The sequence below is a fragment of the Rhyacophila brunnea genome, unplaced genomic scaffold (genome assembly GCF_057557595.1).
Source record: "Rhyacophila brunnea isolate RB1 unplaced genomic scaffold, BYU_Rbru_1.0 scaffold_11, whole genome shotgun sequence".
Taxonomy (NCBI): Eukaryota; Metazoa; Arthropoda; class Insecta; order Trichoptera; family Rhyacophilidae; genus Rhyacophila; species Rhyacophila brunnea.
In genome coordinates this window covers 20857457-20884233 of record NW_028232763.1, presented here as the reverse complement: position 1 = coordinate 20884233, position 26777 = coordinate 20857457, and the positions used below count along the sequence as shown (strand labels likewise).

At 31.8% G+C, this 26777-nt stretch overlaps 2 protein-coding genes across 2 annotated transcripts; one reads left to right on the top strand and one right to left on the bottom strand.

The window, feature by feature from the left end:
• The first annotated feature begins 652 nt into the window (after positions 1 to 652).
• LOC147078479 (transmembrane protein 50A) lies at positions 653 to 7275 on the top strand. Its single transcript, XM_085960017.1, has 4 exons — positions 653 to 833; positions 927 to 1058; positions 5227 to 5362; positions 6996 to 7275. The coding sequence occupies exons 1-4, from the start codon at positions 744 to 746 to the stop codon at positions 7097 to 7099; spliced, it is 462 nt and encodes a 153-aa protein (XP_085816143.1). The 5' UTR covers positions 653 to 743; the 3' UTR covers positions 7100 to 7275.
• Positions 7276 to 10032: 2757 nt separating this feature from the next.
• LOC147078478 (chitooligosaccharidolytic beta-N-acetylglucosaminidase-like) lies at positions 10033 to 25166 on the bottom strand. The gene is made up of 15 exons (XM_085960011.1): positions 25146 to 25166; positions 23681 to 23811; positions 22533 to 22666; positions 22316 to 22421; positions 20517 to 20680; positions 17427 to 17535; positions 15229 to 15350; positions 13831 to 13965; positions 12890 to 12995; positions 12616 to 12791; positions 11348 to 11449; positions 11139 to 11259; positions 10953 to 11045; positions 10670 to 10817; positions 10033 to 10460 (listed from the first exon to the last, which is right to left on the bottom strand). The coding sequence occupies exons 2-15, from the start codon at positions 23697 to 23699 to the stop codon at positions 10376 to 10378; spliced, it is 1620 nt and encodes a 539-aa protein (XP_085816137.1). The 5' UTR covers positions 23700 to 23811; positions 25146 to 25166; the 3' UTR covers positions 10033 to 10375.
• Positions 25167 to 26777: the final 1611 nt, after the last annotated feature.

Here is a 26777-nt window from a genome sequence, read left to right as displayed (position 1 = left end):
CTATCTTGGTTTACCAGGTGATAACAAACAGATATCTCAAGGGACTTCAGAGTCAATAGCGAATAATGAATGGAGTTTTACCTACAATTAAAACTCTTATTATTCTTGTTGACTCTGAAGTCCAGAGAACACCTACCTGGTTTCCTTGAGACATATCAAATTGAATAAGCAGAGACAAGCGACGCCACTAATAAAGGCGTCAGTCCTGCCAGCCTGCTAAACAAGATGAGCAACCAGAGAGATAAATAATCGAGAAGAAAAGGGGGTAAAAAGGGGCCAGCATAGAACACAAGGCAAAAATACGATCAACATCTCAAGGGACTTCAGAGTCAATAAGAATAATAAGAGTTTTAATGGTAGTAAAACCCCTTTCATTTTGATTTTGACGTCTGCATAATAGGGCTATATTGTCTTGTTGCATAACTTTTTTACAATCTGTATTGAAGGTGTCTATGTTTATCGATGCCCCCAAAGAGATTGGACTCTAATCGAAGTCTAGCTCTCTGGATGCCCCAGTTTACTTACTGATGTTCACATATTCCTAGTACGTGAAAAAAAATGTGTGTTATTTTGTGCACGGTACACACTTGAAAATCATAGACCATACGACCGGACTGCAACTAACTTCATAAAAGTATATTAGTCTATGTTCATGTTGATTGCTTTGTGTCTTTCTCACTGACGTTTGGACAATATACAATATTTTTTTAGTAAAAATACTGTACCCGATTAATAACTACAAAATGAGTTGTTTCGAAAATCTTCCACCTTGCGGTTGGTTTCAACATGAAGATAAAAGAAACAGTATTGCTTCGATGGCAGCCGGTACTCTGGTAATATGGTCGAAACTTAAATCTCCGCGTTTACTGTAACTCCATAATTGATGAATCATACTGATATTGTCATTTATAATTACAACTTTTCAGTTTTTTGTTGGATGGTGGATTATAATCGATGCTGCGGCCGTTTACCCGGGAGATCTGCCGAATGCCTCACATGTTTGCGGAGTCTTTGCAACGGTCTCTTTGATTATGGTGAATGTTGTATCCAATGCAAGAGTGAGTACCTACCTACCTATTTATATAAAATAAATGATACTCTCTACTCATCAATATTTTGATGACAATTTTGGTGGATAAAGATGCGGTGCTCTATTTCGTTTTTATGGTCAAAGTCTTTTAAGATCAAAAATCTAACAGCCTAAGATAGGGCTAACAGATTTTGGTAAATGTGCCGCAGAGGTGGACATGAGATTTTACAACTTTCTTTTTAGACCAAACCTAATTTAACCTACCCCAACCTAATATTACCTCATATAATCTTAGTTTGTGATAATGGTGTATCAAAATATATGAAAATTTCAAATTTTCAATTAACGATTATTGGATCGAAAAGCCGATGCGCCGACAGAAAAAGGTATTTATTATAATTGTCTACGTGGAATAAACTGTTTTCGTAAAAAAAAAACAATTTTAAAAGCTCGTGTCCACCTTTGCGACACAATTACCCAGATTTTCGTCACTGCGATAGCCCTACATCTGCACCCAAAGTACCGATAAATCCGCCTCCGGTATCACATATTCATTTCGTTTCCATTAAAATTAAAAGCTAATGGTTTTGAGCTGTTCTTGAAGTATTTTTTTGATTGGAAGTACTTAGGGTGTATTTAACAAATCAAGTTATTAATATTAAGTACAGCAAAGTTTTCAATGATCAAACCCAAAGAGTAAAAGAATAATTACGAACTTCTTTCCGTTATAATACTTAACGGCAGTGTGATTGAATTCGTAGTCGTAGCTAAGATAATATTCTGTACATTGATGCATTGACATATACAGCGATAAAATCTTATTTATCACCACCGTCTTTGGCGGCCCTGTACTGTGTTCCCCACCCACAAGGCATTCAAAGAAATAAGCTTGGGGGAGTGTTTTGTTATCATGTCTCCAAGTGAAGCTATCAGATTTGCGTAAATATCACACTTGCGATTTCGACGTGATCATATTTTCATAATGGGGAATACATATTCGCTCAATTGAATGGACTGTTTACAAAGTGCTGACAACATTTAGAAAGATGAAATTCACATCAGAAAAGGATGGTTTCACAAATGAACGACAACTGTCAAATCGTCGCCCTCAAGGAAGAACTCACCAACCAACAAAAGTAAAATCCTGAGATAATCGACTTTTAAACTTTTTGAAAATTTTAAATTGCTCTCATTAGAAAACGAACATACATAGAAGGAAACGGTTTTTTTTGTTTGATTGGTTATTTTTATGTTTATGTACATTACATTTAAAAAATGTAACCTTTTTCCTGACTTTTTCCATAACACAAATATCTTTTCTATGTAGTTGGTGAATTTTTTGTTTTTGTAATTTTTAACATAAAACCTATAGATAGAATTTTGGTGATATTTTCTAAGATAGAGTTAAAAATTGCAAGATTTTCTGTATAAATAACTCATTTTGAGCAAAAACTGTATTTGGTGAGTTCTTCCTTGAGGGCGACGAAATGATAGATTTTCACTATGGAAAGAAATGTCTACTCAATAGATTATTGTAACACTCAAAAGTGTATCTATGGAAATAATATTTTGCTCTTTGCGGTTAAAATATTTTAACATGAGTATAGGTACTTAATAGTATTGTACATATATTCATGTAATAGTATATAGTCGGTACCTTTATAAAACTATGAACAAACACAATCAAAAAGAAATAATAATTTTTTTAATGAAAGGTTATAATTATTATATAAAGGGTACATAAATGGTATTTTGTATCCATATTCTATTATATTCGACTTTATTGATATGGAGCTATTAAAATGAAAATTTTTTACAGTAATATCATACCTTATTTGACAGATCTAAAACATCGCAATGATGTGACCATAATTAGCTACGAGTAAGAATTATTTTGTACTCTCAGTGTATCAGTACATATGACATACTTATATGATTTTTTATCGTTTGTATAGGTATCTAAATATTCAAAATAATGATGGTTAATGTATTTTGCAACACATGCACTACATTGTCTATATTTAATAATAATACTAATGGATTTAAGTTTTGTACTATTCCATTTGAGTCGTTTTTGCGACCCGGGCTTCACCTTTCGGCATCTTCAGGCACCGAAAGGTGAATTCCGGGTCGCAAAAAACGAATCAAATGGAATAGTACAAAACTTAAATCCATTAGAATATAAATTCAAATTCCATCAAGTACCATCGGTCGATAGCATTACCTAATATTAAAATTAATTTTCATGGTTAGTCCGTTCATACAACATGTAAAATGTTCATAGAAATGTCATACCAATGTACTCCCAGAACTCTGAGGAAACAGTAATTCACTCTCATATCCTGTCTTTGAAGACAGAATGCCAGTCTCAGGCGTGTGTTTTGAATAATTTAAAATTCGGAAGAATACTGGTCCAATAATGAGACATTTACCATAATATCATCGGTGTTTTGTAAGAAGGGCGAATTAACCAAAATGCTATTTTACAGGATGCGGATTTTTAACTTTTGACATTTATTTGTTTATTACCTGAGGATGATTATAAATATCTAACAAGTTTATCATAAAGCTTAGAAAGAACACTGTCATTATAATAGGTATTATTATATAATATTTTAAAAGGCCTAATATGTCACATTCGCTTTTTATTCGTAGTTTTAATTAATTTAATTTTAGTCGATTATCGTTTTTAAGTACTTTCCTGTGGAGATACAAATTCGTCGTTTTTACTCTACTTTTATTCTACGTTGCCGAAACTTTACATCTATTGGACATGCTCTTTGGCAACATGGTTGGTCTATATATGTGTTGACTCATATCAAACATCGTAAAGTGCACTGAATGTCAAACTGAGAAAAATGCACTTTTATCATATCTTGTAATAGAAATGGTTGCAACATGTGAGATATTGTAGGAGGAATATATTGAGGAAAATGATAGGTGCCGTCGTTCACCTTTAGCTTGAAAGTAGAACAATGGCGGCCATGACAGGGCGCTAGCTTGTCAGTGATTGGCCGATAGGGACTTTATGGGGTTAGATAAAATACGCTTGTGGACTTGCAGGTGGTTTGAAAAAATATTGATCTTTTGAAACGTGATTTCATACGTAAACAGTGGACTTTTGGGGGTTTGCAGTATACCGTAATGTGCAGATTTGCATACTCTATTAAACGTATATCAAAAGTCATTTTTTTCAATATGTGGACTTTACGACGTTTGATATCAATCAACACATATGTAATATCGAACGCAATCGAGAATACGGCGATAATTGCTAGATAAATCTATTTCATTCTCGCTCTGCTCCATGTATGCTTCTCTGTTTGACCTCACCCCTGGCAACAATAAAAACATTGTAGTGATAACGGATTTGACAATACATTATTATAATTTTTCGCTGTGTCGTTATTAATATTAATGGTGTTATTACTAATCGTCAATTCACACTACGTACAATGAATAAATGAACAAACCACAGGGTGTTAAAGCTTATTGACGAGGTTTATTTAAGTCTTGAACTATGGGACGTGGAAGCCAAACTATATAATGATCAAAATATGAAAAGGCCCATTATCAAAGCTGCACAAACGTCTGGATCTGGAACAATGTGGGCAATCGAAGAGTTGAACACCCTGAATAAATACATTTAACTCCTGTATGAATCTCCAGTTAGCAAAAATCGAAGAGTGACTGGCAGTATAATAGTAATTAGTGTTGCTTTCTTCATAACTGTATCTACTTTCTTTTTCTTCGCACTAATTGTATTTAATAAATACCTACTAAAAGTCAATTGTTGTCATTCTTGTAAAGTTTTTAAGTAAATAATTATCAATCAATAACTAATTTCTGGTTTATTACTTATTGTTTCACGTTTGTGTAAGTAGGACTCGATCCAAATCCTTATTTTATTTTAGATTTGATTATGTGATTATTTAGGATAAGATATGGTGCAGAAACTTCATTGCCGGCCGTTGTTGTCACGTGTACGCACAAAATACATCAGTCTCACTTGCCCGAAACTGATGACGGGTCATACATTGCCCAGCATCTAGGCAATAGTTGCATCATTTTTTTGACAATTGTATCGACAATCTGCAATTTTTGATGCTCGTTTACGGGCCCCTTAAGACCCCTGAATCCATCTCTACACCGTAACTATTTTATTGTATAATAAACAATCATGATACTATCTCTAGGTGAGAGGTGAACTATACGACTCCGGGCTAATAGGACAACGTGGAGCTCGATTATGGCTGTTCCTTGGTTTTGTCATAGGATTTGCTTCGATGATTGCCGCCTGCTGGATTCTCTTTGCCAACTATGTCACAACAGGTCAGTTGCAATTATGTTATATATATTTTTTTAATACAGTCAGTCACATACGGATGGCTAATAGAAAATTGACCACAGATGATATTATTTAATTACTAGTTTTTTTGTCCATTTCTTTCTTTAGTTTATGGTGCTCATTTAGGTAATTGACTGTAAACTCATTTATTCAAAATTATTAATACGCTCCAACCCATATTATTGTAGTTTTCCTCAATATCACAGTAAGTAGGTAATAGTTTTTTTTAATGAACTCGTAAATCTATCCACATGTGCAATATATTGTCTGGGTACGCATATGGAATCTCTTAAATGAGTAATTTCGTATTAAAAATACCTTCTACGTCTTTCGTATTATTATCTATAGTACATTTATTATCATATTAGAACCAATTCCCATTGCTTCCCATGCATAAAAATTTAAGTAGACAGAGATAATTTTATTATGATGTAGTCACTATCATCAACTTCGTTCAAATTACACAATGTCGCTACAGCTTGTGTCGCTTGAAACTCACGCACGACATTCACAGAATGATATTTTGTTTAAATGGTTATAAAAGGGTATAGTATAAAAATACATTTGAGTTGTCTACCTCATCATTTATGGCACCACAACCCTTGGTGGGCCATGGCCTCCTTCTAGCTCTAGCTCTCCTAGTTGTCTATCTAGTGAGTTAAAAAGACTGTATTTTTAGAATACACCCGATCCTCTTTTTGCACGGGGGATACGTTAAGGTAAGATAAGGTGCCCATACAAAAATGGTAGATAGGTTCAATTACAATCAACTCAAAATACGAAATTCTTTAACTCAAAAATAAATATTTATTTATTATTTATACATAAAAATACATAATTTTCGATTTTAATTAAATTTAGCATGAGAGATATATACATCCAGTGTCGCTACTTGACAGTAAACGTGCCCGTTTACTGCTGTTTTTCGCTGGCAAAAAATCACTCTCATCACTGGAAATATTTAATGACGCGGACACTCGGCGTGTCTCTCGTATCGAACCCGAAGTGACTGACTAGTGGCGCCATGTATGTATATCTGGGCGGCATCCGGTGAAAACTTATTATGTATACACCAGTGGCGTGCGGTCCAATGTAACGCAATTTTTTGATAAATAGGTACATACGTATGTATTTTTATTCTTTTAAGTTTTTTTAAACCGTGTTAAAGCAAAAAAATCAGTGTAAATAAAGAATAATCGCTACTTTTTTTAAAACGTGTTATTTCGAAACCGTGCCAAAAGAAGATCAGTATGCACTGTTTATAAAAAAATCTATATCTGTCTTATCTCCCTCTTGTTTTAGTGTAATATTATAATCCAAAGCGATTTGGTTGAACATCATCACTCACCCAATTGGTATTACTGCGCCTTCCATGCACTGTTAACAAGTCAGGATGTGCCCTTTATTTTTATGAATTTATTTTAGTGGTCTGAGATATAGCCGCATAGGACTGGTGACTGCACAGTAGTGCTTGAAGAATGAATTGAGAAGGCAATAAACCCTTAATTTACATGCCAAAATTTTACATCATTGTACCTAAACAAATTATTTTAATATTATAGAATATTTTTCTAAACACACAATCCAATTTAAAAGAGTGAATTTATTATTTTTCAGAGAGGAAGCATCACTGGCCAGGCATAGCTCTGTTCCTGCAGAACGCATTCATCTTCGCCGGATCGCTTGTGTTCAAATTTGGTCGAACAGAAGATGTTATTTAAAGAAATAGTATTAAGCGAAGTAGGTTATTTATTTTATATATATTTTTTTCTATTCTCACAACTTAGGCTTTAATGTGTTTTCCAACTGCATCCAAAATCGACTCATTATATTATATAATTTTAAGTAAATGTAACAATAGTTTAATATGCCAATAAAAGACTAAATACAAATTTAAGGTTGAGAATTTTTTTTTTCATCGTTCCCTACCTCAGCTTAGTAATGAAATGTATCCAACGTTCAGTCTTGATCATTATGCAATATTGAATTACCTACCACACAAATATGATGTGATGGATATTGTACTTCTATTTTATAATATATCGTTATTAATTCAAATCAATCATTGAATGATTTACAAAGTACTATTCAGTTAAAACAATGTATGTCCAATTTATCAAAAATGAGCTTTAGAAACCATTTGATGGTATTTTTTTTTCTTACCTTCGGGTAAGTGTGTAGGTCAATAGCAAATGTTGAGGTGTTAAAAATCGATCACTGGATAAGTAAAATATAACTAACTACATGTGAAGAAAATAATTGACATCTATTGTTTTATCCATTTTAATTTACTAAATAAAATTAAAAAAATATGCACATTACGTTTTATGTCAGAATAGATATGTTTAATTAGGTTTTCTTTATATAGAATTGCATTCAACATAATCATTTAACCCGGCCGCCGCGTCAGTTTCAATATGAAAGAAGCCCGCTCTGCGGGAAGGTTTTTCTAAATGCTGTGCTTCGCTGTATTATGATAAATACGGCAATTAAAAATAGCTGGTATAACTGTTATCATGCCTAGATACATAAGGTTCGAAGTGCCACACTAAAAAATAGAATCGATTGTTGAATTTAGCTGTATTTACTTCAATGAAACCATTGATAGTCCCTTGTATTGAAAAATCACGGAGCCATGTTTGATGACGTAGACAGGCTTGTGCGCCCATAAAAATTAATAAATCACTCACTATAATATTTTACTCATGTTAGAAACAATTAAAAATGCCATTAAAAATATTGAAAATAATAGCTTTTATGTGTGTGTCGCATATTATTACATGTTTTATGGTTCACGTAAAGTTGAGTCCACACTGCTTGAAATATTATAATAATTTCTTTTGTTATTTTTTGAGTGAAATTTGGATTTTTACTAGATTAAACTTTTCAGTTTTATTGAGCATTGTGTTATGTTAGTGATTGTCGTTTTATGTTTTATAAAAAAAACAATATTTATTTTGTAAAATCTGCGTATTTTTTTCTAAGTGCTATAAAAACATTTTTTGCGTGAGGTTTTAAAATTTTATAAACATTAAATTGCATGCAAAGATAATATGTAATATAGTTGAAAAGTCAATATTCCATGATTTATATTTTATATTATGTTGTATTATACCCGTGTGTTTTTTTTTTATACTTACGTTTATTTATACGTTTTATATATTCCTTCATAGTAATTCGTAATTTATTGGTAAAACTCGCAATCGTCCTAACTAAAATATAATAATATATTAAATTTTTTCATTCCGTGTGGACGCATCTTTACAAATATTTACGACTTTCAATAATGAGCTCGATTTATGACTTTCAAACAATTGGGGTGACACATGATGACATGACCATGAGTAATAAAAATAAATGACATAATCCAGAACACAAGTTCAAGTACATATTTAGAAATATTTCGACGACACATTATTTATTGTTTTCGGTTCGGTTTTTTGGTTGTCTTTTATTCCCGCAAACATGGTGTTGTAAAGATCGCGGTGAATATTCAACTTTACAAGGTAAATCACTCGGCGCACACTCGAACTCAAATGAAAATATTTTGTATGCCTAGTGCGCAGGCGCTGTAAAATACCGCGTAGACTTGAACTGATGCAATCGTACCGGCGAATCTCAATAGATCGAGAGGGTTCGAAAGATCGATGATTATGAAATTAAAACAACATATTTTTGACAAAGTTATATAGGTGGAAGTAGGCGGATGGATCGGGCTATTTTTTAATAAAATTCTCAATGCCGCATGAAAAATATTTCTTGCGTTATCCACAGGTCAAGGTTTGCGTATCTGACTGCTATACGGTCGCCCATGTGTTACGTACTAGCTGTATCCTACTGGAATACGGTCGCCGGGAAAGGGTTAAATGTTCATTATTTATAAAAAGTGTTACATATATCTTAAAATTGATTTTTTCGACTTCCATATCATCAAGTTGTTAAAACCTCCGATGTGACAGTTTTACCAAAATGGTTTTTATATCTTGTGCTTATTCATTCTCACCATACTACAATACATAGCTTAGTAAAACCTTCAATGCTCCACATTCCACTAAAATTAAACTATAATGTATTGTAGAAACCTCCGATTTAACATGTTTCATTTTAATGAGACCGTAATACCTCCAATTTACATACTTGTAATCACGTTGGAACTATTACAAACAGTCGGTTTTGACGAGTCTTGTATTATATTCTGTTATTTAGATAAAAAAAAGTTATTCAGATATACAAAAAAAAGGGGTCTCCTGTAAAATTTCAATTTTGTTACATCAGTGGATATAACAGCTCAACGACGATATATCGTTTTACCTGAACACCAGAAATACATTATAATAATATCGTCATTGTTCTGGCAAAGACACTAATTCGAATAAATGACATATTGAGTTAGTACCAAAATGTTCCTTATTTCAAACTTTACCGTCTGGAAACCATCTTAATAAATAAACAGTCTTTACTTTAAAGTCATCCTTTTTACGATTACTTAATAAACTCACATGATAGACCATTATTTCAAACATTTTAACAACTTCAAAGTCAAATTACTCAAAACTAGTATTCTCCAGTTAGTGTGTTCTGTGGTTCTGTGTGAGAACAGAGACGATATGTTCTTTAGAAATAGATAGGAAGAAACCCCAATAAATTCATGTTAGAATATTTTATATGAAGTTTTTATTGTATAATCAAAAAGATTTGTTGTTACATACAATGGTTTTGACTGATCTAGAAATAATACATAATATAGCTCTAAACTATTAATATTATATACTCTCGACTGAGGGTACTTGATGGAATTTACTTAAATCAATTAAAATTTGATATAGTTTTTCCATAATAGAATTAATATATGTCTCAATGCTAAAAATTAGTTTGGTAAAGACTTTCTTTCTCGTATGACCATTACGAATGTGTAAAATATTTCACAAACAAGATAAAAGCAATTATATTAGTAATTAGTCATACCGAATCTCCCATTGGAAAACTATTTCAATTATTTAACGATAGCAGTAACCTTCGTTCTGGTAACACCATTCTGGTTGGATAGTGTCAGCTCCGATTCCCATACGTACGAGTCTTTCTCTGTAACGATAAATAAAATATTAACTTAGATATCATTTTTACATTGAGAGGAGAGAATAACACATATTATCTATCTATACTTTGGATCGATATGTAAATACTCCACATGCTAGACTACTACTATACTATTGCGATGTCCACCAATTCAGTCAAAATTATCGATAAGTATGAAAGCTTCTTAATACTACAAAATTGAAATCATAGTTTACCTGTACTGAAGGAACCTTCTCTCAGCTTTTGACCAATCTGTTTCCGGTTCAGCCCAGAGCCGTTCAGCTAAGGCTCCGGCGCGAGGCCAGAACCTGCTGTCGAGAGTTGGAGTATCGGCTTGTTCTGACCAAAGTGCTGCCTCTGACCCTAATAGTAAAAATATAGACATGAAATAATTGCACTAGTCTGAAGTGATTTAAACCCTCAGGTGATAACTTATTCAAGCACTTCAATTCGTAAGTCATGATTCTATACCTATTATTATACACTGATATTCTTTACCTATGATGAGATCTTTGTATTCTCCAGCTATTTTAGCAGGACTGTTAGTGTAAACCTTCTGCCAACCAATGTAAGGACTGCACCAATTGTTTCCTAAAAAATTAAGACATAATTAATATCGACAATATTTTAAATTACTGAATTTCATATTTTAATATTAAGTCTAAATAAAATAATATAATTAACCTGCTCCAACCCATGCGCCGAATCCGCAATCGAAGTAGAGAGAATCATAATTACTCATGATAAGCCGATAACCTTTTTTTAGAAGACCTGGAATTTCTTTATCATTAGCTCTTGTCCATACCTAAAATCATTTATCAAATTGATTTAATATCTAATAATAAGAAACTCATTTAATATAACATGACCATTATTGTTTCTCGGTTTTATACCTGAATTATATAATCATCCTTGTCCAAGTATTTGTCAATGTGCTCAAATTCAGTCAACGTACTTGTCCATAAAATCAAAGGAAGTTTTTTGCCACCGTTTACCTGAAATATAACAATAATCACAATCTCTTCACAATTAATACCTCTTCACCCTTTGTGTTGTACCTACAACAGTATAAATACTTATCAATTTTGTAGAAAACATTATTTCCTACAATTTGTAAACAAGTATTTGTAACAATGTACACCCGATCCTCTTTTTGCATGGGGGATACGATCCAAAGACTACCGTGTAAAAAAAGATAAGGTGCCCACACAAAAATGTTAGATAGGTTCCATTACTTAGTCAACTCAAAATACGAAATTCTTGAACTCAAAAATAAATGAATTTATTTATTATTTATGCATTAAAATATGTATACATAAAAATAAATAGTTTTCGATTTAAATTAAATTTAGCATAGAGAAATATATTCATTCAGTCTCGTTACTTGACAACAAATGTGCTGATACTGCTGTTTTTCTCTGGTGAAAAATCACTCTCATCGCTGGAAATATTTAATGACGCTGACGCTGAAGCACGCGGCGCGTCTCTCGTATCGAACCCAAAGTTACTGGCTAGTGTCGCCATGTATGTACGTATGTATGCTGGGTGGCATCCGGTGACAACATATTTATGCACCAGTGGAGTGCAGTCCATTGCAATGCAATTTTTTGATAAATATGTACATACATACGTATTTTTAATCTTTTTAGTTTTTTTAAACCGTGTTAATGCAAAAAAATCAGTGTAAATAAAAAATAATTAGTTCTTTTTTTAAACTGTGCAAAAAGAGGATTTTCTTGATGATAATCTTCATAACTATATTATTAAAAAAGATTTTCACATATAAATAATATTTATATATTAGTATTTATAAAAGAATTGGAAGTATTCATCACAAATAATCCACACATTGTTAATGATTTTGAAGTTAAAATCCACGCTTGGAAAAAAATACATAATAAACTCAAACACTTGTTTCTAAACAAAGCACTAATAATATGTATGAAATATATACACACATATAAAACTTTCCTGACATCAAAAATATAATAGTTGTCGCACAAATGGATAATATTTTATACACCAATGCAATAATAAAGCTACAGTTGATTGCATGATTTCTCTGCAATATTTTTTTATATTATAATACTGTTAAAATCCTGATATAGCCAAGGGAATATTGAATTTTACTTGCAATGCGCCATTACAATGTATATCATACCTTGTATACTTTTTCTTGCGCTTTCTTTTGGAAATAATCCCATAATTTCAAGAAGCCCTCTCCATCTGTATTCCATCCTTTGGCTTGCATCCATATTCTGATCTCAGCTGATGAATTCCAGCACGAATTACTGACTTCATCTCCTCCCATGTGAAATATATCAGGCTTAAACATTTCTGGAACCAACAATTATTCATTTTCTCATTCAAATACTTCATAACAATTCATGATGTACATAGTTTTTTTCATAAATATATCGGCTTTGTAATATTACCAAACATATCAGTGTACAATCCTTCAATGACTTCATAAAGTTGGTCTTTAGTTGGATTAAGTTGCCCGCATGGCGGCTCTACACAGAAGTTTGCCCATGGTTCTGCCTGTAAAATAATAATCACTCTAATGAAAGAACCGTCATATTTTTTATCCCATCACAAAAATATATTACGAACGATTTCTGGAATTTCAGTCTCAAGCATTCTATACTACCGTTATAGTGCTCGCTTGGTACATGAATTTGGTCAATACAAATAATGGTTTAAAATAAACTTCTATTACTTATGTAGGTATATATCTATATTATGTATTATATTTTATATGTGGCCTAAGACAATTTCTATTCACTCAAGGAAGAAAAAGGGTTGGACACCTATGGTTTAGTCTTTTACAAACCATTTCATTTGAATTTATATACAGACTTAAAAATGCTCCTGGTCTAATGTTTATGTACCCAGTGTTAACAAAACATATTGTAATTTTATAGATAAAAAAGACAAATAAAAAACATTCATTTTTCCCTCTAAGATCATATTAGCTTCCCTTTTTAGGTTATCTTGTCAATGATAACTAATTTGATTTAATTTAACAAAACCTCAAAACAACAAGCTCACAATGCGTAATATACATGAGATAACATGCAACTGTCTGCGGCAGATATTCAAAAGACGCTATAGAAAAAAATTACGAGAATTCCCAGATTTGATCAAAGTGTCTCGCGTTGCCTATTGCACCTTCTGCACCTTTTTTCCTGGATCTTTATGTAGCTGCTCACTTATTAAGCATTAAAAACTGCAATTATAATACAAATGTATTTATGTGATATTTTTTTTCAATACAAATCAGGAAGTATAGACTATTTAATAGGACTTTTGGATTATAGTATCTAAACCATTACATTCGTATACATATAAATATTGACAGTAATCTATTACGTACCTTGAAACAAACAGTCAAATTAGTTTCTTGCCATCCTTCACCAACATGAGCTGGCGCATCGAATTCAGGCATCACTCGAACTCCTCTCTCTATACCATACTGTACAATATCTAATATTTGAGCTTCGGTATATACCTGTAGAGGTAAATAATACAAGTTCATATAAATAATTTTATTTTAAATAAATTAGCCAAAATGCACTTAAACCAATGTCAAATAATAATAAAAATTGCCAGTGACGCGACCAATTACAATATACTATTACAAGATTAAGATTAAGGAAAATTTCACAAGATTACTATGCATTACGTAGACTCTAGAGCAGGCCTGGGCAAACTACGGCCCGCCAAGTATTTCTGTGTAGCCCCTAGCTTAAATCGTATTTCTAAAAAAGTTTACTTTTTTCTACATTTTAATGCTGTTTTAAAAATAACATTATTTGAATATACATGAATTGCACCTCCGAGAAGAAATCTGCAAATTTTACAACACTCTTAACTTGTTGACCGCAGAGTATTTAATTAGATTTAATTACCGCATTTAAATAACATGCTAATTATATCGAATGGCCAATTAATTAGTGTACAACAGGTGTTCCGTCCGCGTGGAAAGGATTTATTCGGATAAATTCAAAAAACTTAAAGATTCTGCTGGAAAAATGTTGATTATTTTTAGATCAACCTACATAATATTATGTGAACAAACATTTTCAATTATGAATATCAATAAAAACTCTTTACTATCATGCATCACCAATGAATATTTACAAGCAGTTTTAAAAAATTAACAATTAATAAAAAAAAATTAAAACTATAAAATTAACACCTGAAATTTTGAAAACAGTTTCATTCTTCTCATTAAATTGTTGGTTATTAGAGAATCATTTATTTTTTTGTGTTGAAATTCTATTTTCATGATAATAAATAATGTACGTCTACAAACAGTGTTTTACTTGCAGCCTGCCGTTCATTTTATATTCCTAATGTGGCCCTTCATTCAAAAAGTTTGCCTAGGCCTGCTCTATAGTCTCCTTTTCAGTTTAAATTGATTCCTGAAAAGTTATATTAACAAATAAATATTTTTATACCATTCTCTTAGATTGTAATTAATAAGTGAATATACTAAAACTGCTGTATATTCAATGAATAAATTTTGTGTGCGAAAAGAAGGGACGTACAGGGGAAATTGAAAAAATCAATTGAATATACCAAATTAATCATAATGCATGCGAAAGGAGATAAGTCGAATCAACGCCTCTGAATTACTAAATTCCACACAGAAACATAAGAGTTCCCCATACATATGTAGTTAGTTATCCAAAACTCGATCTTATTTTGCCTTTCCAGAACAGACGTATCTTCCTTCAATCCTGTCACACAATAAAACATATATATTTACCTTTTTGGGTGTAATGGCACCTAATTTAGTGAAGCTGGGATTTGATTTTGAAGCATAAGAGAAACTCTGTGAATCAGTGATATGCCAATGGAAAGTGTTCAACTTTGATGCACCCATACCATCTAAAATCCAAAAGAATTATAATCATGTGACTATAAATTTGCATATAAGAAAAAAAATGTTCTATAACGTGTGATGGTGGTGTGGCATGATACGCGTGAGTAGAGTTGGGTATTTCCCGAGAAAATGTCAATCTCGAGATTCGGGATTTCCAGAAAAGAATTCTCAAGAAATCAGGAGATTTCAAAAAATCCTAAAATCTGTGTAAATTTTTTTTTATTTATGTAAGAAACAAAATAGAAGTAGGAAAACAAAAATAATTTAAAACATTACTTATTAAAATACGATTTCAAAAAACACAGACTGTCAATCGCTGCGTCTGACAATCGCGTACGCTTTTGAGAGACAAAATTTCCTGATGTTGCAAAAATTGCACTAATTTTGATTCGATGTTGGCTTAATTGTGTTAAATGCCCCGATCAGTCCTTGAATTTTGTGTTTTCTGTCCACTTTTTCCATATAGAAAATCATTTTTTCAATTAATATTTGATAATAAAGAAATCCCGAATCCCGAGAAAAGATTCTCGAAATTCGGGATTTCCCGAAATGTTAAAAATTTCCATTCTCGAGATTCGGGATGGAAAATCCCGATAATTTCTCGAGAATTCCCGTCAGGAAACCCAACTCTACGCGTGAGGCAACTTCAGTATGGTTTTAATACATTTAAATACCAAGTAAAATGACATTGTGCACATGTTGCCCATGGCGGAAGCTTACCGTGAGCTCACATGTGCTTATGCAATATGATGTAATTTGTTTCTAGCATAAACAGAATATCTGCCATGGAATATGATTAACAGTATTTTTTCAAATAATGTGAGATAAACATAATAATAAAACAGAAAACAGTGGTAAAAAAAAGGTCGTTTTACTTTGCATTATTTTATGTCAGTTTGTTTGGTGTGGTTCAGATATTTGCATGGTGTAGATATGTAAAATTTATAATGAAACATACATTGCAAAAACATGTGCTCAAATCATTATTATTTTTATTAAATTATAATAAGTTAATTATTACATTTCACCGGGAATTTCGAGAAAAATATTATGTCTAAAACAACAATTTTGGGTAAAATTATACTAGAAAGAATCCTAGATGAATTCACCAAGCATCAACACATCTAACAAAAGTTACTGTATAGTGTAGATTCACACTGAAAAAAGGTTGGATCATATTTTTCTGAGAATGAAATATGTGAAGTAATTGTTAATGGTGCATGCTATAGACTATAGAGAGATGATTCAAAACTTTCAAGTGAAAAAAATGAAAAAGCAAGAACTGGAGGGTATTTATAATATGGTTTTAAAATGATGGTGCCACACGGGCACGTCATGTGAAACCATACGATTTTTTAAGAAAATGTTACCGGTTCGTTAAATCTCTTGTAATGGATATTTGCATTGGGCTGCAAGATTCCCGGATTCGACTGCTCCTATTAATTTTTTGTGAAGTTTTTTAAAAGAAAATGTGTATGTAAAGAAACCTCTAACCATTTGTGAAGAAATTGCAGCAATATCACCTAAAATGCTGAAAAAAGTATTGGAAAATGCATTCAAAAGAGTATAAAGTTGCATAACGGCTGGAGACGCATATTTGGATCATTAAATTTTTTTTAAATTAAATTTATAGCTATTTTATTAAATAATCTATATTTTATTTCTATACAGACATTTACCCCGCACTATAAATTGATACACAGAGTAAATAATAAACAAACGACAAGTTGAGTACTCAGCAAAAAAAGTTCATATGTTTTACTGTCTGAATGAACATATTGAACATATCGATAAAATGAATCTTTGGTATTGGAAAAGTCATTTATTTCACTATATTTCGGTGTTCTTTTTTTTTTTTTTTCATTTGAACAAATAAATTATGATTAGGGAGGATTATTTTTTTATTAAATATAGAATACCTATTTAATAATTAATATATATATTTAATAATTAATAGTGTAAATAATTGTAATCCTTGATTTTCCAAAATTGACAAAAAACGATTACATAATAATATTTAGCCCTTAAAAATATATTACATCTGAAAATCCCCCTTATATAATACATAATATGATAATTACCTAGTGTTCTTTTGATTGATTCCACTGTATAAAAATTTCTTGCAGTATCCAGGAGCAATCCCCTGTATGGGTAAACTGGCTTATCCACTATCGAGAGATTATCGATTATCTGAAAATTGATTAAGGTTTATTCTTTCCAATTTGAATAATAATATATTTCTTAAATAATTAATAATTTTCTACATAACATCATATTAATCTATAATACATGTAATCTACATAAAATGTATGAATAATATCTGCAGATCCATTAACTACCAATCATGCCATATTTAATTTGAGTAACCTTTTTTGACCTGTGGTCTCTTTTGAGTCTAAAAATTTTCTGTGACCCCCTCTATCTATAATAGTTGCTCGGCAGAAAAAATGAAAAAATAGACAATTTTTATTCCCTCTCGTATCTCAACAGCCCAAGATTGGGAACAGGTTATCTGTATCTATAGTTACAGTTGACCGTTCCAAAGATGGGTTTATAGTCATCATAAATGACTCAATAAAAGTAAAATAATTAACAAAAATAACTTTGTTTCCAAACCAATAACGAAGAAACAAAATTCTTATGACTACTTAAATATTATTGTTGTTTTAATTTAATAAAACGGATTTTTTTTTTTTATTACTTATTCCACTTTTAATCAATAGTAATATTAGGACCGGTTTCGTCCGCCTCAGGGCCAACAGGGGGTTGAAAATGTCCCTCTGAGGCGGATGAAACCGGTCCTAATCTATTGATTAAAAGTGGAATAAGTACTTCAAAAAAATTGCATTTTATTAAATTAAAACAACAATATAATGCAGTTCCACCATGAATTGACAGTTAACAAAATAAAAGGATACTTAAATATTCTTTTTTTTTATGTAGTAAATCGAAATTTCCTTTATTTAGTGTAATCCTTATGTCTGGTATAAACTAGCAAGTTTTTCAATATCCAGTTGTGTCATCGACAAAAAAAGATCACCATTATTCACATCAAGACAGTTACAAGGTCTCTTTTGCAAATTGTTTGTCACTCACAAATGATACAGTGCTGTCACAGAGTGCAAAACGTGATGAAGAAAATTATTACCCTTCGATAACCAACGAATCTCTGTATTTATAGTAGGTCCTCAGCCCTTCCTCAAAGAGCTTGCGGAAAAGACACTCTTGAAGTGGACTTCATTTGATGAAATTTACACATTTTATAAAATTAAAAGTGTCCCACCAATCTTTATGAAACCAAATGTTGACAATGGATTACGCAATGTATGCCAAAAATATATACTTAAATAAAATATTATGAATTTATATTTCCGTTGCAATTTACTTATTATTTTTTTTAAATGGTTTTCATATAATTTTTTTATTTTATCTGTGTCTCCCTAAAAGTTAATTTTTGGCATATGGGCTCGGTTGAGAAACGCTGGATTATCTTATTAATCTATCTAAGATAGTGCTTATCATAATAATTCTCCGACCATGTCCGATCCTAATAGGATCATATGGGCCTCCACAGAGTAGAGGTTTGTATTAACAGATTTTGTTTTTTATGAGAAATGGATGTCAGCCACTTGCTCAACCTATTAGGTTCATACCCTGACTCACACACAAATTGAAAAACAATGTGTAATTGCCAGACCCAGGATTCAAACCTGGGACCCATGGCTTGATAGTCCAACGCCTAAGCCGCGCGGCCACCGTGGTGTCATAATAATTCAGGTGTCAAATAATATTGCCACAAATAGATTTTATTAAACAGTGCTGTGGGCAAAGAGTGTCATTATCCAACTTCTTTGACTGTAGGTAACAATAATTATTAACAATCTAGATCAGGGTTGGCGAACCTTTTTACGTACGCGTGCTAAAAAATCTCAAATGTTATCTTTTGACTGTCTGATGTGCTGAGCAGTTTTTCATAGGGAAAAAATTAAAAATAGTTATAACAATTCTATTAAAAAAAGTTCAAAATATATAAATGAGTTCTTGAGTACTACTGTAATACCTAGTTTGATTCTATACGCACAAATTGACGCAAGAATTGCTCTGATCAGATGAGGTATTCTCTCGCTACAATGGTCTCAAGCATTGCAAAATGATTGTAAATCGGTGAAAATCAGAGATTCTCGGTGTAGCTTCTTTCGCCGCTTGTTGAGGTCAGTGCGATAATATTATGTGTGACGCATAAAACGTAAGGACCGATTTATGCAATTTAAATTAATTATAATGCTAATTCTTGAAGAGTAGAGGCTGTTATTTTTTATACAATGTAATCTGTAATTTATGCATAAATTTCGTCGTTTCCGTTTGCGCATCGATTGATAAATATTATGTAATATACATTTAGGTATTTGTAAAACTTTTTTGTAAAAAAAAATATTTTTAAATTATATCTATTTTTTTCTCTTCAACATAAAACATTTGCGTGCCATGCAAAATCATCTCGCATACCATTGGTGGCACGCGTGCCATAGGTTCGCCATGCCTAATCTAGATGAACTTTGCTTTCATGTAATCCCGACACTGGATCAAAAACTATCATGAACTACAAATTTCGAATTATAAACCGAGTAGTAGGGATGTACATAAAAACTTGCGGAATTCAAAATTAAGAATAATTCTGAATTATGAATGTTTCAATAAATGGGATTCTAAAGGTGTTTCAATAAGAACTGACTTGATTGATTTTTGGATAAAAAGTAAAGTAACAGGAACATTTTTTTTTAATCGATTGTAACACTGATAATGGAAATAATTATGTACAGTATTGTTCCAACAGCCGCCTTGGTTCCTCTAACAGATGATCATTATTTTAGTCATCTGATGTTTGCGCATAAATACAGCGCTATTTCACCGATGAAGTGCTGGATATTACGTTTGAGATCATGAATCGTTTCTGGCTTATCAGCGTAGACTTTAATTTTCAACAAACTCCACCAGAAGACGCCCAACGGTGTTGAATCACACGATCTCGGAGGTCAATTAACATTACCAAAGCGGGAAATAACATGACCTAGAAACATGGTCTACAAGAGCTCTCGTGTTTCATGCACATTATGACAGGTGTTGCCTTGTTGGTTGATTTTTATTAGAAAGATTAATTTTAAGTACTTTACCTGCATTTGAGAATGAATATCATCATAAATGAAGAATTGTTCTAATGTTTCCAAGGCATTTCTGGCTCCAAAGAAATTTTGAGCATCGATACTCCCGTGAATTTGGCCGTCGACTGTTGTCTTTAATTCAATTTGATATCCTTCATCAGTACTTAAAGTTAATGCTGTAAATATGATAAATTGTATTCACTCACGTCATAATAGAGTACATATTTAGTATAGAAAACTTACCAGTCATTTCAAAAGAAAATAGATGTGCTGGCTGATTGCCAGACAATACAATGAATAACTGTAGAAGTCTAGAGCATAATCCAGAGATAATAATATGAAAAAACAAATTTGTAATGATCCAAATAAAAATGTCGCATTTTTCACTTCAACTAAGGCGTTCCGATAATAATAATATACTATCAGAGCCAGTAGGCTCTCGCTAGTCTGTCTCGCTAGGTCTTGCAGATAGCTTGGCGTCCTAATGACATGGTGTTGGATTTTAATAAAATTGTGAAGTATGGATGGACGGCGCCATAGTTTTCCTTTCGGGATGGATTTTCATTCACCTCAGACAGTTTGACATTTCGCTGAATTGTCAGTTTTACAATTTACAAGTTTTCACTGCCAATATAAATTTGATGCGTATTATATGCGTAGTTTAATCTGGAGTTATGCCTTCAGAATGTCGCCTGATACCCCGTCAAGCTGCTAGACCTAGCAGAACAGCTGTTAATTGCCGATTTCTACCACTGACATTTTGATACAATATGTGTGTAGGTATATAAATGTTTCATTAAATCACGTGCATTTAAATATGATAAATTAAACATCTCAATCGTTCAAATATAAAGCAATATATGTGATTATCATATATAGCGATCCAATATAACGAGAATATTAATCTCCCGCAGGTCCCATTTAGATAATAGAAGAAGGTTAGCAGCGTAAAAAATAAATTTAAACATTATTATATTTCATTGTCAATAAAAAAGAACTGCTTGCAGCCATAGAATAATATTTTAAAAAATCAAATTTTGAATTAAAATTTTAGCCTTAAACAATTCATAATTTCCCGGTGCGGGACAATTATACCAAACAAATGTTGATAAATAATGAAGCAATGCATATATCTGAGAGGAATAGACCTATTCTGTTAAGAATAGGAATTTATAAGACCCAAAGGTGTGGAATCAGCTTAGAGAGGCCTTCATCCAGCAGTGGATTGATACAGGTTGATGACAATAATGACAATATAAATGGGTAAGGAAATAAAATCACAAATTTTGAAAAATATAGCAATTCATATGACCAAGAAGTGTAGAATCAAGTTAAGTTAAGGATAACCTTCATCCAACAGTGGATTGATCCAGGTTGATGATGATAATGACGATATGAATATGGGCCTGATTGGCTTCTGTTCAAAATATTACCTATGGATGCAATATCGTAAGTTATTTCAACGTATGCACACGTAGAAATTGTTAAAATTAATTGAAATTAGCATGAATAATGAATAATAATTCAAAATACTAATACATTAGAGTTGGCACTCTCTATCATCGAATTTATAGATATAGTGATTTTTTGCTATGTCTGCACGTGACAGCACATAACGTGATGATAATGTATTTAAAGCATAAGTCACCTCCCACATTGTGGAGGTCCACATGTTATGATTAGAGCGGACTTAAAGCATTAAATGCAATAATTAGTGAGAATAGAAAATCACCTGCAACTCGATGTTATAATATAATATTTAGGTAAATTTATTGTGAATGTTAAATAATGTTTATATTTAAATAACTTACAGCTGATACTGGCGTTTTTAAGGACTATTTTCAATATCATTGGCGATGTTCCTGTCATATTATCATAATCTGCTGGTGAAATCTCTTTTATGTTCTTTTGAAACCTCTATAATTTAACAATGAAACAAATGTTATCATAAAAATAATATGGTTTCCATAATTCAAATTAATATGTATTAAAAGTTATTAATGTTATTATATATTAACAATAAAATACCTTAACTGCAGATTCGAGTAACTTCATCCCAGGACCAGATTCTTGTGTCAATGCGAAAATAATACTGCTCATATTCACATGTTTCAGAGTATTGCCAATTTTGAACGAGGATGTCGGTTTTGGCCACATATTCCCTAAAGACATATTTTTTTTTAATAAATAACTTCTAAATCAGTAAAATTACATAACTGTAAGGTGCAACAGAATTAACGCATTTTTTTTAAATTTAAATTTATATTCTAAAATTAGCATTCTGTTAAAAATAACAAGATACATTGATTGATGTGTTAAAATTTCAGAATCATCCAATAATTTTCCTGTTTTCGGCTTAAATCAATAACCACATAGGCAGTAACGTGCGGTGACTTTGAGATTGGGCACGCTCTTCATTATAAGTCGTTTTATTTATCCAACCAGCTTTAGGTACCACGATCATAGTGAGCACATTCTGATATATCATCTTACTAGCGACTGCTGCGATGTTGACTTGTTGATAATACCGAGCAAAGGTGCAAAGAAAATCTTCCACCGTGCACCTATCCCTTATGGGAGAGGGGAAGTAGCCTGCCAGTGCGCATCGTCTCCAATACGGCACGGCGCTGACACTTAGACTACAGGAAATTGTAAGAACTGGATGCAGGAAATTCCACTTAACTTAACGTAAAAAATGTTATTTTTCACCTAAACTAAATTACATGTATGGCTTGAATTTAGTTGTTGCTAAGTTATAAGATTGATTTTAATTTCTGCAACCTTCGCAGTAAAAAGGTTTTTTGCCTCTCGTAAATGTTTTCAAAAAGTTTATTTTTAATATTATTCGTATTATTGTTCTCAGTGAAAATTTATCTTTACCTACATTAACTTATTTCAACGTAATATTCCATCCCTAGACAAATTATGTATGGACACTATTAAAGAAGTCCAAACAAAATTAAATAAAAAATCATTCAATTCGATATAAACTTCAAATTTATAATAATTTCCTTCAAACACATTTTATATCCATAGACACTATTATTATTCAACTGGCCACGAACTAGGCTTCTTACATTATTTGAGATTTCACATTCTCATATAAAAGAATGTTTCATCCATTGATTTTAGTGATTCCTTCAGAAGAACACATTCATTGATGTAATATTACTCACCAAAATCATTGCATAGCATTTTGCATCCTGCCAGACTCTGAGCCGTCTCAAGTGTATCTGCTGTAAGTAAAATTTTCTCGCATCTTCCAGAAATACAATCCCATCTCCATGTTGGCTGTGTGACCTCAGCGCTACATAGAAATAAATCACAACTATTAGTCATTCTAAAAATTCAACATAGATGAAGGTTCAGTGTTTTAGTCCATAGTCATGTGGGTTCATTAAGGGGGAGAGGCATGCCAGCGGAGGCACCTAGCGGAAAAATACGAAGCTTGGAATTTGAGACATTTTTTGATAATTTACAATTTCAACTGTATTAATTAATAAATATGTATCTGAAAACATTAAAAAGATTTTTTTTTAAGTCAAAGATAAACTTACAATTGTAAAAAAAATGTGAATTTGTTACATATTTATGTCACGAATAATGTTATTATTACATTATATTTATGGTCATATTTATTATTAAAAATTAGTTTATTAAGTTTTCAATTTTTCAACGTGTAGATTTTCGACTAATTCATCGTTTTAATATTTCTTATATTTATTTTAAAAAACATTGATTTTTATAAAAATATAAATGTGTATAACTTGAAATCCTTTTTATTTATATCAAATCAAGCTTCAGTATTGGGACCATACCTAAAATAAAATTTGTGAATGGTGTCAATGGTGTGCAATGAGGTTTTCTCATGGACGTGCTGTTAAAATATTCCTATACTTAATATAATATCAGTGTATGGCGTGAATATGTTGATAAGTCTTAAAACAGATTATGTATATGTTTTTAAATTTTAGTAAAATGTTTGTAAATTCTCAACAAACTAAAATTTAAAAACATTCCTGATTTACCACAGGAAACCAACATTATAATTAATAGCTGCTCTGGGAATAGATGTTTTTAGACTAACATATTCACACCATACACGGATATTATACATTACCTGAGTATTTGTTATTTGAGTCGTTGCAGTTACGAGTTTCCAAGGAAATGCAAAAAAACTATCAAACACAAGCCCAATAGCTCACAGTTGTCAACTGTCACTTTCAATCTTTCATTCTCACATTAATACGCTATTTCTGCCTTGCTCATATGTCTTTTTCTATTCTCAAGTGTCCCAATTAAACCCATTTACTAAGTAATTATGGTCCCCGTTTTAAGCGGACTCACTTTAACAGGTATTTTTTCAATCCAAATTACCCTCAGATAACAAAGACCCCCTGTACCTACTGATATAGAGGGGTTTATGTGGGAGGGTTTATTTACATTTTAATTAAAACCATGGATTCGGGGAGATTAAATATGAAGTATATTTTGCTTTTCATACGAGATACAAGACATAGATATTGATTGATTAGTAACAATTAGTATCGATATTTCACGGACATGCAGACTTTGGCGTGAAAAGGTGGGGAGTTAGGTTAGACAGTCTCAAGAGCTATTTCTCGACTAGCAATTACCTACCCTCTATCCTTCCGGCCACGCAGAGACAAGCAACGGTACTTTTTCACTTCTTTGTTTCGTTGTGCATCCCAGTCTAGTATTTCTCTATGGTCTATTATCTCATTTAAAGTTTCAAATATTATTATGTACGAGTACTTTTCTTCCTGTCTCTGTCGATTATAGGATTATTGATGGGGTATTTAGGCATTTATTGCGTTATTTGGTACACATACCATTTTATTTTCGATACTTTCGAACTTTATTGGTCCCAACTTAACTTATGCTATGGAACAGGCATGTCCATTTGTCCAACTTCAAGTTGTCTGTGATATAATACTCTCTACCACCCTCTCCGATTTTACTTTTAGATATTTCTTTAAACCCTACAAATTTTTACGTGCATATTTAAAAAGATGAGTTTAAATTGAAGTAAGTATTTCAAATTTCAATACCTACACAAGTTTTGAAAAAATATTTAAATTAATCATAATATAAAAGTTGTAGCAGTTTTAGTAAACCGTTGTAATAAATTTACTACAAAATTTAATCTGGCTGTTGGTCCACTTTTTTCTCCTTTTCTGTCTGTCTCCAATGAGTTAATTATTATTATTGTATTATGGATAGTGCTATATTTTATAAAAAAAAACTAGAAATTATAAGAAGATTACAAGCTGATGCGAAAAAAAGTAAAATGGTAAAATATTTGTAATAAACGCAATCAACTTTAAAAACAATAACAAATTAATACAATTATTGTATCAATTGGAATATACTATTAACACGTTGATCGCCATGGGGGTCACCGGTGACCGGCAAAGACCTACCTTAGAGTTGTTCTACAGCGCCGGCGGGCACGCGTGCAGTACATTTTTCGATACGCGGTGACTGGCATAGCCCTTCTGTATATTACTGCCACTTGGCCTGAAAATATGTCTTCCCAGTCACAAAATATAGGCTCACTAATGTAAAGAATGTACATAATGAAAAAAAAAGTTTTCCTTTTAAATTGTAAATGTGTTTTTATTGATATAAAAATAAAAATTAAATAGATTATAAAAATGTAAGTTATAAAAATTATGTAAATAATAAAAAAATAGAATTACAAAAATGATTATAATGTATGTATACGTATATTTCCAGTGTATGTGTATCCAGGTATTATACTACCCAATTTGAAAACTTTTATTCCGTATTTGTGCCTTTTCTGTTTATTATACTATCTAAATCTAAATATAATTCAACCGCGAAATGGCACCATGCTCTCGTCAACACATATGGACAGGTGACCGGCGAAATGCCCGGCGCAATATAATAAATTAACTTGTTGGTGCCGCGACGGACACATGTGGCCGGCACATCATAAAAACCAATATATACGTAAAAAAATCATCAAAATGAAAAAAAACATTATATTCTTTCATAACCTAACAAATAATACCTTTGAAACAAATAATCATTTTTTAACTATTTTATGTAAAACTAGTTGGCGATCAATGTGTTAATTAATATAATTATTGTATCAATTGGATATACATCAATGGCTAGACACCAATCCTATGATATTTGAGCTATATCGGGCTATAAACCTATCGTCAGAACGAATCGAAAGATACAATCCACTACACAACAAACCTTTAGATAGGTAGGTACCTA